This window comes from Copadichromis virginalis, linkage group LG18 (genome assembly GCF_057382275.1).
Source record: "Copadichromis virginalis isolate Kocher_CV1m ecotype Utaka linkage group LG18, C_Virginalis_male_GT1.1, whole genome shotgun sequence".
Taxonomy (NCBI): Eukaryota; Metazoa; Chordata; class Actinopteri; order Cichliformes; family Cichlidae; genus Copadichromis; species Copadichromis virginalis.
The window spans coordinates 9,761,838-9,774,168 of record NC_140635.1 but is presented as its reverse complement, the minus strand read 5'-3'; the positions used below and the strand labels follow the sequence as shown (position 1 = coordinate 9,774,168).

Here is a 12,331-nt window from a genome sequence, read left to right as displayed (position 1 = left end):
ATCTGCAGAACATGCAGTCATATGCACGATTTATACCCTTACTCGAAATGTATGCAGATAATGAGGCCGAAGCAGCCTGCAACGTTCTGCAATTACACCTTCGGTGATTGTTCTATGCTACAGTATTGACTTTCTTTTGCACTTACATATATATACTTTTCCACAATCAATGGCGATTGAAGCTTGTACGAGATAAACAGAGGCTTACTGCAATTTTTCCTCAACCTGTAAGGGAACTGGAGGGCCGCTGCCAGCGGGCTGCGGGAGGGGAAAATGTGGAGTGAAGTTGAACAACTATATTTTGTCGGGGGGAATTTCACTGATACTGAACTTTTATTTTAATTCATTTGACTGACAAAAAAAAACAAAAAACTGTGAGGTGACAGGTGTGAGCTTTATTTGAAAATCACTGCTTTTACTGAAATTACTGCAACTCAGAAAACAGAACCGTCTACGCACAGATTGGTGGAGCTCTGAAAACAAGGAAATGTCATACTGGCAGACCAAAAGGCTGCTGCTTTTGCATTAACAAAATAATTACAGCCTATTACATTTTACATTTTGTTTTACAAAAGTTGGTTCACAACATTTCTAGGTAGAGACACGTAACGAGTTTGGTGCAAGCTACGCTACGGCACAGCCAACCTTTCGTTCCACACGTTCTTTGTGAGGATGATTCTAACCATCTACTAGAGTTTAATTTATCCGTTAAAAATAACTGAAAAGGCCACATATTCTCCTAAATATCACAAGTCAGCCAACACTTGGCTAAAGCAGCAAAGCACCCACATACAGCATTGACAAGAGGACAATACATTAAAGGTCAACAGATGCAGGTTTCATCAATTAATGATGACACTGCAAGGTTTTTTTTTTATGCTTCATTTTATTCAGCTTAGTCGCAGCACTGAAATGCTGCTGCAATTTCTGTCTGACCAGAAACCCCAAAAGCTTGTGGGAAGCTGATACCCTTAGGAGTTCAGATTTTGACTGGAATTACATTTTTTTAAACATCTTCACATTATGTCTACTTTTGACTTTTTGATTATAATTGAGGTAAATTTTACATCTATATTGTCATTTGACATGTGTCAATTGCCTGTAGTTGGCAGCACATGGATTTATACACTCTGACAGTAGCTTGGCACAACAGCTAGGCAATGCCAATCCTTAATGATGCTCTTGTCTTTATACGTGTCATTGCTCTGAAATAGGACTTTGGCATATTGTCACATGGTGACATGCATTAATACAAAGCTGAAGTGTGCTCTGGCATAGAGGTTGTTGGACATGCACCTGGTATTTTGCAAGAATATATAGCAGTATATAGCAGCGAGCACGAGGGGGGAGAAGACTTTAAAGGGCCAAGTTTGGTGCTACATTCACTATCATTTCATCATGTACACCAGGGGTTCTCAAACTTTTTCTAGCATGCCCAATTTCAGAAGGTGAAAAAAGTTCAAGCCCTCCAACATTCTTGAATTTTACTTAAATGCAAGTCAACACAATTCATCAGCAAATCGTAGATTATTACAGTTTTGTTTTTTTTTACTTTTCAAATTCTAAGTGCCATGCCTGCAGTGCCCCACAGGGTTGTAAATGTTTTAATGTTTTACAGTAAGAGTGAACATACCCATCTGTAAATAAACAACATATTAATTCATATCCATTATTGCGAGAAGTTCTAGCCTAGTTGTCAACAGCTCCTTGACCTCTGCCAATCTGCCATATCTACAAAATTATCTACATTTATCTAAAGAGAGAATTTCTGTGACTCTTTACAAAGTTTATTTTTTTCCCCCCATTCTCTGTGCCGTTCTTCTGTCTCCTTTCTGCACAAGAGTTATGGAGGCTGTGTTGCCAGTGATAAATTGAAGTTTGGGAAGTATTTTGTGTTCAAACTCAGGAGGACTTGTGTCACTACATGGAATCAAGACCTATTTATAAAAAGAGCAAGTTCAAATCCACCAAAGGAGAGAAATCTCAAAGGATAATGAGACAGATGAAGCTGGACTTGAACTAGTAGTTTGCTGTACAGCTGCCAGCCAGTGCTCATAGAAAGCTTTGTATGAGTCATACAAATCCGTTTACCCCAGTGCGTTAAAACCACAAATTTATTTATTTTCCCTCCTTTTATATTCTTGCCTTAAAAATATGAACCCAACAAAATGAGCATATGCAGTGTATGTGTAATATTAGGTCCCTAAAGTAGATAAATAATTTAAAAAATAGCACCAAGGACATGACCTTGGTGTCCTGTGTGGTGGCGACTGCTGACTAATAGCTCTTGCTGGTTGGTCAGGCCTTAGCAGGGGAGGTAGCTGGTGTGAATAGCATTAAAAAACCCTCCCAGGACAACAACAGTGTTAGCAATGACAAGGACTATAGGGCAAAGGCAATTGGATGTTTCCAATTAATCGAGGAGAGAGATAAAGAAAAAAGAAATTAATAAATAAAGGGCAACAGCCATAAAGAAGACAAAGTATGCATATACAGAGAAAAAATAATTCATCACATTTGCATAAATGCCATATTAGGAGGAAGTAGCAATGAAATGGCACAACTTAAGAAGACAGTATTGGTCTTTTAATTACATAATTTTGTTTCTGTCCACTTGGGAAAACTCACATGGCACCGGAAGATGGAAACAGTAATTAGGATTTTCTTTAGCAGTCTTAAGAAATGTGCTTAAAAACTAAGCTTTATTTGGATAGAAACATATACTCTATCCCACACTCAGTCACAGTTACCACCCACAACACATACACTCTCAGACAGACAGACACACACCTACCCACACACACGCACACACACCCCGTCGGAATTACAATGAGCATTACAATCATTATGTAGTTACGGCCTCCAGAAGCAGCATCATTGGCATTCAGGGACGACGCTGGCAACTTGGCGGGCGACGAGCACGCGGGTACTCACAAACAATAAACACGCGCAGCGGTTTAAAGAAAGAAAACAGGAGTGTTTTAAGAGATCTCTGGGAAACATTTTCATCATCACTAGGCCTTACCTCGCCATTGAGGTAGAGGAGGTCAAAGGCGTACACACACACTTGGACTTTGATCTCTGATGCATCCACATCCTGCAGGGAGACATCAACACACATGGATACATTTTAATATTTTTCCCTTTGACAAAAATATGCAAATAGACGCATCTTATTCACAAATCGCTACAACCAACCTTGGGACTTGTTACAAAGAGCTCTTTGATTTCTCTCCCCGTTCGTGTTGAAAGTTAACCACCCAGCCTTCCCGTCTTCCTCTTAACAGCGTCACACCTCCCTGTTGTGTTCGCCCTCTCTCAGCCTATTACTTCCTGCTCCTCTGCTCACTTCACTCACCTCTTCTGCTTCTCCTTCTCCCACTCTCACCTTTCTAGAACCTCATCCTGTTTATTCCACAACTTCTTTACCCCTGCTGGTTTCTACTTTCCCAACTCGACCTTATTACTGTGTTTCCAGCACACCCCTGATGGAACCCAAGGAATGTTGAATTCCGGGGATAAGGCTCCACAAGCGATTTACAAATCCATTACTCTGTCTGTGAACCCATTCTTTATTAGATACTAGCTTGTTTCAAACTAGTGATGTATGAAATCAGGTTGCATCATTAAAATTTAAAAGGGTACTCCTGTGCAGTTTTTGACCACTAGTAGCACAATAAAGCAACTTTCCAGAGGAGATTTCAGGAGCATTTGTTTGCATGCAATCACAGCAATACACATTCTTAACTCCTGATTTCAAACAATCCCAGTTTTCTGCGATGGCAGTGACATGACAAGAAGTGCAATGTGGCACAGACTGACTCAGATGGCTACCATTAATGAATCTGCCAGTTGTGGACCTGTGAGGTGTCGGCTTCTGAGACTACAGACTCTTCCTCAGTTGTGCATTATGGTCTCCCAGTTCTCCTTCTATTCTGGTTAGACTGTGCGAATTTGAGAAGGGAGCAGTACCCATGGCAGCATGAAATCTTCAGGTTTTTGGCAGGCTTAAAACAAAATCACTGACCACTTTTATAAAAATATTCTTTTTTTGGACTGTAATTGAACCCACAGAGGCTGATGCACAACAGAAGCGGTTTCAGCTGTGCTACCATACTTAGAAAAGGCTGATCAGTCAGCGTTGATAAAGATAATAAACTTCGCTTAACTAACAACTGGAACTCCACTGGGACTCAACTGATGGCTTCTGATAACAAGCCACAGTTTGCCTATTTGGGATACTTCATTAATAGTCATTATGTATTTCAGATGAATATAACCTTTCCAAGTAAATATTCTTAAGTCATCTCAAAATAAGGTTAAAAAGTTTAAAAACCACTGTTCAAATGTGTTTATATACGTGAAAAGAAAACATCAATACCACAGCTGATCATAAAGGCATCTGATTATTTTAAGTATGAAACACTCTTCAAACAAACTTTGCCTCCTAAGTTTATTCTCAAGCCAACTACTGTTGTTTTAAACAGATCATCATGATCATTAACATCAGTGTACTGAAAGCCTACTTGCCCACGTGGCCTAAATTACCCCCTCCAAGCCTAAGCATGGTGATTTTAAAGATTTATGGGGTTTTTTAAGGCATAGACTACAACAACTAACTATGTAACCCATCAACCTACCAATTTATGTCAGTACTAAAGTACAAACTGACACTAAATTAAATCTGTGCCAAATTCCAACTGCAACTAACTTTCATCCATCTGTCACCAACATACAAGAAGCTCATGATGAAATACATACTCAGCTTCATCAACATTTCCTTCAGGTAATTATTAGTTAGATAGATAAAATAGTCAGATTAGATAATTTTGTAAAGTGTGACTTGCAGGTTCAGTTCTCCAAACTTCTGTGAGTGATCTGATAAGGACTGGATGGAAGAATTAAACAGCAACGACTAAAAAAATAAAAATAAAAAAAAATTACAAAAAAAAAACCACCGCAATCTTTAAACCTGAAGGATTTTTCTCTCTTTAATTCTTCTTTTCACACCCTCATTACTTTCCTCTCTGCTCATTAATAATGTTTAATTAGTGCATATCTGGTTTCATCTCCTCAGCAGAAATATTTCATTCAGGAAGCGTGCTTGTGGTATTGAAGCAGTTGAGATGTTACAGAATGCCAGAAGGGCAAAACAATCAGTATGTGCATCAAACCGTCATTACAAATAATCATAGTTTCATGGTGGCAGTAACAGTATCAAAAAAAGAAAAGAAAAAGAAAAAGTCATCAAGATAATCATTTTCAGCAATTTCCATCACCATGTTCTCTGTCTTTTCCTCCTCATTTCTCTTTTCCTAATTTACAAGGATGGCATCATGCATACAAAGAGAAAGTAAAGAGAGCAGTTTCACTCTAATGTGATTGGTGTAGTGGAAAGAGGCCGTTAGTCTGATCAAAACTGAATAAACACCTTGCTGACATTTGCAATCTCAGCCACCACCACCACCCTTCTCGATCCATTTGACTCTTCCTTCTCCTACTTATCAGTCTCCCCCTCGTTCTGTCTGCTTTTCCTCCGTCCATCACCCTCAGTCTGCCGGATCATTTCACACTATTATCTCGCTCTACTCTACCTTCAAGTCTTTATCTCTGTCTTGTTTTCTCTCTTCAACCTTTTCACTCCTCCTCCTTTCTCCTCTCATTATCTCCTACTCTCTGCCTTTATGACACCACAGCCATTTTATTTCCCTTTCCTCTTCCCTATTACATCCCGCTCTGTCCATACCTTTCTCTTACGGGTGGTGAGGACCTGGAAGGGCTGGATCTGTTTCTTCTCGTGATCCCAGGCCACCGCCTCAGAGTCCAGGACACAAGATACAACAGAGTCCTTCTTCACCTGCGTGAAAAACCATGACAGAGCAACAAAGAAAAATAGATAAACAAAAAGATAAAAGATTGCGCTCAAGAGTGAGATGAGAAAGATGAAAGATTTTTTATAGATGAAGGGGGGGAAAAAAGCCAGACTGCATATAGGCAACATCTGCTGTAGCAAACAGAAGACTGCTGGATTTACTTCAATGAGACTTTCAATCTTCTGACAAACTCAGAGATTCAAACTCTGTTCATGTCTTTGAAAAGCGCCAAGTTGAGTCTCATACAGAGGCAATCATACCGAAGACATGTTCAGATTGTTTCAGGACCCGCAGCTGCCCCCAATTTGTTGCCAAATGCTTTGGAAGACAGCACATTAGCATTTTTTATGCCCTACATGTATTGCTATCTTGAGCAGTCATGTCTTATAACTGAAGTCTCTTCTTTTCAGACAGTTTCCAAACTGTTAAGCACGTCCCCTCTTTTGGTGGGACGCCCACGTCTGGTCAAAAGTTTCACCAGAAACATTCTGCAGTTTGTTGTTTATCATTTATGCATTAACTAAAGGCTTTGGCAGCTGATAGTTATTTCCCTGTGCAGGAAGACACTGATAGGGTTTAAGCTGCGGATAAACCGTCTAGCTCATGGGCAGATTATATTGACCATCACAGCCGAATCCCAAGATCAAACTGAGCAAACTGAGCGGCTGCTAATTAGCTGAGCCACCAAATCGTGTGTGAGGCTTTAATCCCTCACTTTCTGGTCAATTTGGGAACCTGTAGGATACCTCGAAATGTCTACATTTCTAATCTGAATCAGACTGGGAACTTATTAGCGAAGGAAATCTGAAAGGTAATCAGACACATAATCAAAGCTAAGCGTAACAGACACTTTAGAGGTAACAGCTTGTTTGCAAACAGTCTGAAATATCAAACACAATCAGTTCTCCTCATAAGGTTATTAGGCTAAGTAATGAATTAATTACTAATTAATGCATCTGTATTAATATTAATGTATTAATATTAATTCATAATTTGAAACTTTAAGGCTCTGTGGTAGCCTGGGGAAAATTGGTTTTCCCTTATTAAAATGCAAAATAATGCAGCAAGGTGCTGTAAAATCTAATCAAACCATCTTCTCCATGCAGGCAACCTGAGTTAGTTTGAAGTTTAACTCAGTGTGCTCACCAAGTGTGTTGGCACACACAAACACACTGCCACGAAATCATGTCAAGATAGGCAATGTAAATGATTATCTAAGCATTTTCTTTAATTAACTGTCTGCCACATTAATGATCAGTAATCAATTTCTGAGACAAAAACTTCACATAACCAACATGAGCCATTTTCAAACCGCAAGAAATTCAGCATCTTAAATTATGAACCATTAACTTCACAAACCCATAAAAAGGAAAATTACTTCAAAAGATAGAAAGGCAATGTCATCTCTCAAATCTATCTCGAGGCATCCAAATAATCAAGCAAAGACGCCAAAATCTAACACTATGTCTGTTTCCTCTTGCAATTTAGGAGGTAATAATGGTGAGAAAGAAAGGTGACAGAGAAGGAGAAAAAGTCTGAAAATAATCCATGAAATGCTGGTAAGGGGAGTGCAAAGAGAACAAGGCGAAGGAAGAGGAGCAAGGGAGGAAGGAACCAAAAAAAAAAGTTAAAGAAAATGTTTTAAAAGTAAGGGAGAAAAAAATGGTGCGAAAGAAATTGTGAGAAGGGAGACAGGGATGAGAAGAAACCGAAGGCAAAAACAAAAAAGGTGAGAGAAGGCACCAGTCAAGATCGTCGGCAGGCGATGAAGAGAGAGCGAGAGCAAATACGTAAGAAGTGTAGAGGGAGTGAGAGGAGAAGGGTATAAGTGGCAGAGAGGCAGACCAGAAAGATGAAATTGCAGACAGGTAGTATCAAAGCTTAAAAAAAGATGAGAGGAAGAGAGGCTGAATAAGACAAGAGTGGAGAAAGAGAGGTGGGGGGAAAAAAGAAGAGAGCGAGCTAGGAGTAGTGAAGAATTGAACAAGTATCATCAAGACGTAATGAAGAAGAAAGGCGGGGAATGATTAGACAGGCAGACATGAGGGAAGTGGACGGAGAGAGCAATAAGGTGAGTGTGAGAGACAAAGATCCGTGTAGCTTTTAAAGTTATTAAAAAAAAGGGAGGAAAATATCAGAAAGATGAAAGTCGGTGTGAGGGAAAGTTAGAGTGCAGATGTTATGAGAGAAGATGGGATACAGAGGTTAGATTGACTGAGGTGAGATATGAGCTATCATTTGAGTCATGTTGGCAAAAAGCTACTGTCCAGCAGGATGAGGAAAGAGATTTTACTTTCCTCCCATGTGGCAGAGTTGTGCTAGTTTATGTGAACAAAATCTTAAAATCTAAAATCTTAAAACTAAACAAGGTCAAATAACTTTAATCTTATTTTGAAAAAAATCTTATTTTAAATAACAGAATTAATCCCTAAAGCTCTTTCACAGCAGTCTGCTAGCTTTTCTTTTTGGATTTTTTAGACTTTTTATAGATCTTTTTCATAGCTGACAATATAACATGTCAAAACAGGAAAACCACATAATAATATAATATATAATCGATAACATTAACGGTGGTTTTATGCCACTTAGATGAGCTGGGTCCGGGGTTTGTTACTGTACACTGACTGGAAAGGCTTCCTCGACTACTTAATGGACCAGAGCAGCCGTTAATGTTAGTTCCACCTAAGCGTTTCCTGCTTGATGAGTCAAACTGTCTGAAGTGAAAAGGGTCTCCTAGAAAACTGACAGTAAGGAGATATAAGGGAATGAAAGAGGAGAAAGATAGGAACATCATGCAAATGCTTCTCAGCCAGCTTTCAACCATTTGAATAGGGATGAAGTTAATCAGTTGTGACTTAAACCCACAAAGACGTGAGAGTTCCCCGTCGTTGGAAAGCATTGAATGTGAAAGAGGATATCAAGAAGTTATGTAAAGCAAGTTAGTGTAAATTAAGTGGTCTTAAGTGAAACATATAATACAAATATTGTTATTGTTTAACCCTTTACACCCCACAAGTTTCCTGTGTCCCAAGTTAGAACTACCTGTCAGTAAGTATAAGCACATCGACAATTTATCAACTGTTGGCAGACGCAGCCAGTGGGGAGACCCAAACAGACGTGGAGAAGATCTGTCGAGAGCAAAGTGAAGGCCGTCGGAATGACGTGGACCCAGCTAAAGAGAGCAGCCCAGAACAGAGTCCGTTGGCGTGGTGTTGTTGCAGACCTATGCTCCCCCAGGAGTCAACAGGAAAACTGATTTGGCAGACGCAGCCAACAGTCGATGGGAAAGAAGTATTGTAGAGATGAGAATCGAGAACTAGGAAACTGGTTCCAATCTGTCCAGTTCATCAAGCTCATATGCCTCCAAACTTGCTATTTCATTTAAACCAGAATTTTACATGGTTGTCTGAAGGCTGCACAAAGCTGAGCAATGTTGTCCAACTTGTGGAAGTGGAGGTTATGCACACCAGCTGTTTTCCTACACTGTGTTCAGACCAAAGACTGTGGAGGGTAAAGGCACTGTGACATCAGCCATTGGTTTTGGCTCAACATTCTCAAAACCTTAACTTTAGCATCGTGGACACCGCCATGCTACATTTCTGGAGTCAGAAGCTGTATCCTGGGACCAGATGGGGACACCAGCCAGATATGTTAGCGAGCTTTTACCATGAAGTGCAGAAATGCAATGCAGACAAACATGTCTGCTTGTTAGACCTATGGAACAAACTACTAAGGAATTTGACTCCAGAAGCACAAACTTCTTCAATATTGTGGACAACAAAGCAAGTCATACTATTAGTCAGACAAACCACTGAAAATGTTTTAAGAAGCATAAACAGCATGAACGTAATGGAGATGGTCAAACTCAGTTACTCAAATGAGCTTAATTGAAGCTGAGCAACAATTTTATTACCCCACCGTATCAACTTCAAAAATACTAATGGCTGCTGGTGTTGACCCTCAGGCTCCTAGTAAATGCATCTATGATAGAAATGTGAAAAGCCTAAAAGTTTTTCTGAAAAGTTGCCCTCTGACCATGAAATTGAGGTCGAGGTCGCTGCGATTTGGGTAGATGGAACTATTGTATCAATTTTAAAATCCAACGTCACCTCATTCTTGAGTAATCATGATAACAAACTTGGGTGTCCACACCACCCACGAGGTGGAGTGATGATGAAATTCAGCTTTCTGTGGCTGAAGGGTTAAACACCTCTTTAGGTCCAGTTTTTTCTCCTCTAGAGAAAACAAATTTGGATTCTATCAGCAAAATAATAAAGAATAAGATATTATCATTGATAAATGTTATAAATATCTTCTTATAGATAAAATGTAGAAGTGAAACTAAACTCAAGCAGCACAGATTTAGTCGGTGATGAACTCAGAGAGGCATTTAAAAACAAAACACAGCCGCACATAAAGAGCCAATCAGTTTAACACAAGACACTGATTAGATTTGGGGGGGTGCTTATTCCCTGATGATATGTTCACAGGTTGGAACAATTAACGGCTGACTGTACTGACGTCCGGAGGGAACATGACCTCTGTGAACCATCATGAGTCATACACTGGAAAATTAGTTGCATGTTTGACCTGCAACTGCAACCTTCAGGTCTGCATCTTCGCATTCTCCCCTTGAAGTCAACAAAATACGTCTAGGATCTAATTAATGACAACCTTGACACCACAAAATACCTTGCAACATGAGGAAACAAAGTGTGAACTCTACAAAAGGTCAAGTCTGACCTGCAAACTAAAATACTTAAACTGAAATTTACCAAAATTATGACATGATGTGATTCTTTTGCTTTTTTGCTACCGGTGTTGTGTTGCCATTTTTTTTCCTGAATTTGTTGTGAGAAACACCACCTGTTTCCACTAACAAGCTCTAGTAATTAATAACATCTTAATAAATTCTTGCACAGGAACCCATTAGAAATATTACACATCTATTCTGAGAATTCATCTGATTCGATAATCTGCTCTAATTAGCACAGACCAGATGGGAATTTATTTTAATGTCAATGACGTTTCAATAATAGCTGTGCATCCAACAAAAGGCTTGAAAACAAAATAAATGAGAGCAGAGTGCAAACTGATGTAGATTCATTTGGTACTTGACTGCAGTTCCTTACTACAGCAGAAAAACACACTCGGCAGGCACTGAAGCAGTGAGCACGCTCAGATAACCTCAGGCCAAGTGCCAAAGTTTCAGGTAGTGGTGCTCTTTTTCTCACTCCCCACTCAAGCAGATCCTCACTAATTTGGCAAGCCTTCCCACGGCTGAAATTTAAAGGTAAAACTGCAACAATGTGTGTTTTTGACATCTATTAGAGAGATGACAAGCTGGTTAAAATTCCCATCCTGAGTGGACAACTCAGTAGACTTAAAACAAAAAAAGAAATCTAATGGCCAGCAGCAGCTCTCGATGAGTGCAGGGAGAGTAAGGACAGGAAAGAACAAATAAACTGAACAGGGGTTTCCAACTGTGACAAATCTAAGGCAGAAAGGAGAAGTATGCACATGGAAACGAGACAGATGAGAGATAGGCGAGAAGAAGAACCAAAGTGACGAGGCAGTGAGCAGGATAAATGTGTTCAGCTGTTATCCGCTACGCTGTAAAAGGCCTCATTTGACAATCACACTCTCCTCTCTCCCAAAGGGCTGAGCTGCGGTGTCGAAGTGTTTTACCTTGGGAATGCGGGAGATGATATCTGGGTATTTGCTGGTGTTGTCTTCCTGGTTGCGGCTGAATATTCGAACCTCGCCACCCTCCAAAATGTGAATCTGTAGAGGAAAACAAAAAAAGTCGCAATAAAATAGATAAACACAAAACAGCATGATTTATGTGTTGGTTAAAACATGTAAAATTACAACAACAACAACAAAAAGAGACTTGATGTTGCATTCAGATACAGATGGATCGACTTGTAAAGAATTCATGGACCTCAAGGAGGAAGAACAACAGCTATTGTTATTAACAACTAACCACAGGAGATGCATGTGTAGGTGGAATTCATTACCGGCTCTTATTATGCCAAGATAACAGTATAATAGTTGAAGTGTCAGATAGGACAAACGTATTCGGGCAAATATAAAATCATAACTTATGTTGTTTAACAGGATATTTAAAGGAAAACATTCAGTCTACACATGAGGTGCCTGCTACATTTATCCTTCTTTATGCAGAAGATACATTTAAAATCTCTTGTGCGAAAGTGTTCTGACTGGGACAGGCAGCTCACTAAATACACAAAGATAGACACGATAGCATTCACAGTCAGATTTTACCGATTCCAAATCATTTAAAATTACCTTCAATTCATTTAGTAAGACCAGCTCACCAAGCTTTAGTTGATATTACTTAAAATTCAAATGCTCCTTTTGCCCAATTAAGTGGGAGCTTTGGGGACAGAATGAAGAAATAAGTCCTGGGAATGAAGAGAGCAACTGCCCACACA

At 39.5% G+C, this 12,331-nt stretch overlaps 1 protein-coding gene across 1 annotated transcript in view; it reads right to left on the bottom strand.

Annotated features, from left to right (window-relative positions):
• The window catches only part of lig1 (ligase I, DNA, ATP-dependent), a 70,391-nt gene that overhangs the window by 20,903 nt on the left and 37,157 nt on the right, over positions 1 to 12,331 (bottom strand). The window contains exons 19-21 of the mRNA XM_085440513.1: positions 11,562 to 11,657; positions 5,747 to 5,857; positions 3,026 to 3,097 (exon numbers count right to left, since the gene is read on the bottom strand). Coding sequence (XP_085296639.1) covers positions 3,026 to 3,097; positions 5,747 to 5,857; positions 11,562 to 11,657 — 279 coding nt within the window. The remainder of the gene's footprint in view (positions 1 to 3,025; positions 3,098 to 5,746; positions 5,858 to 11,561; positions 11,658 to 12,331) is intronic.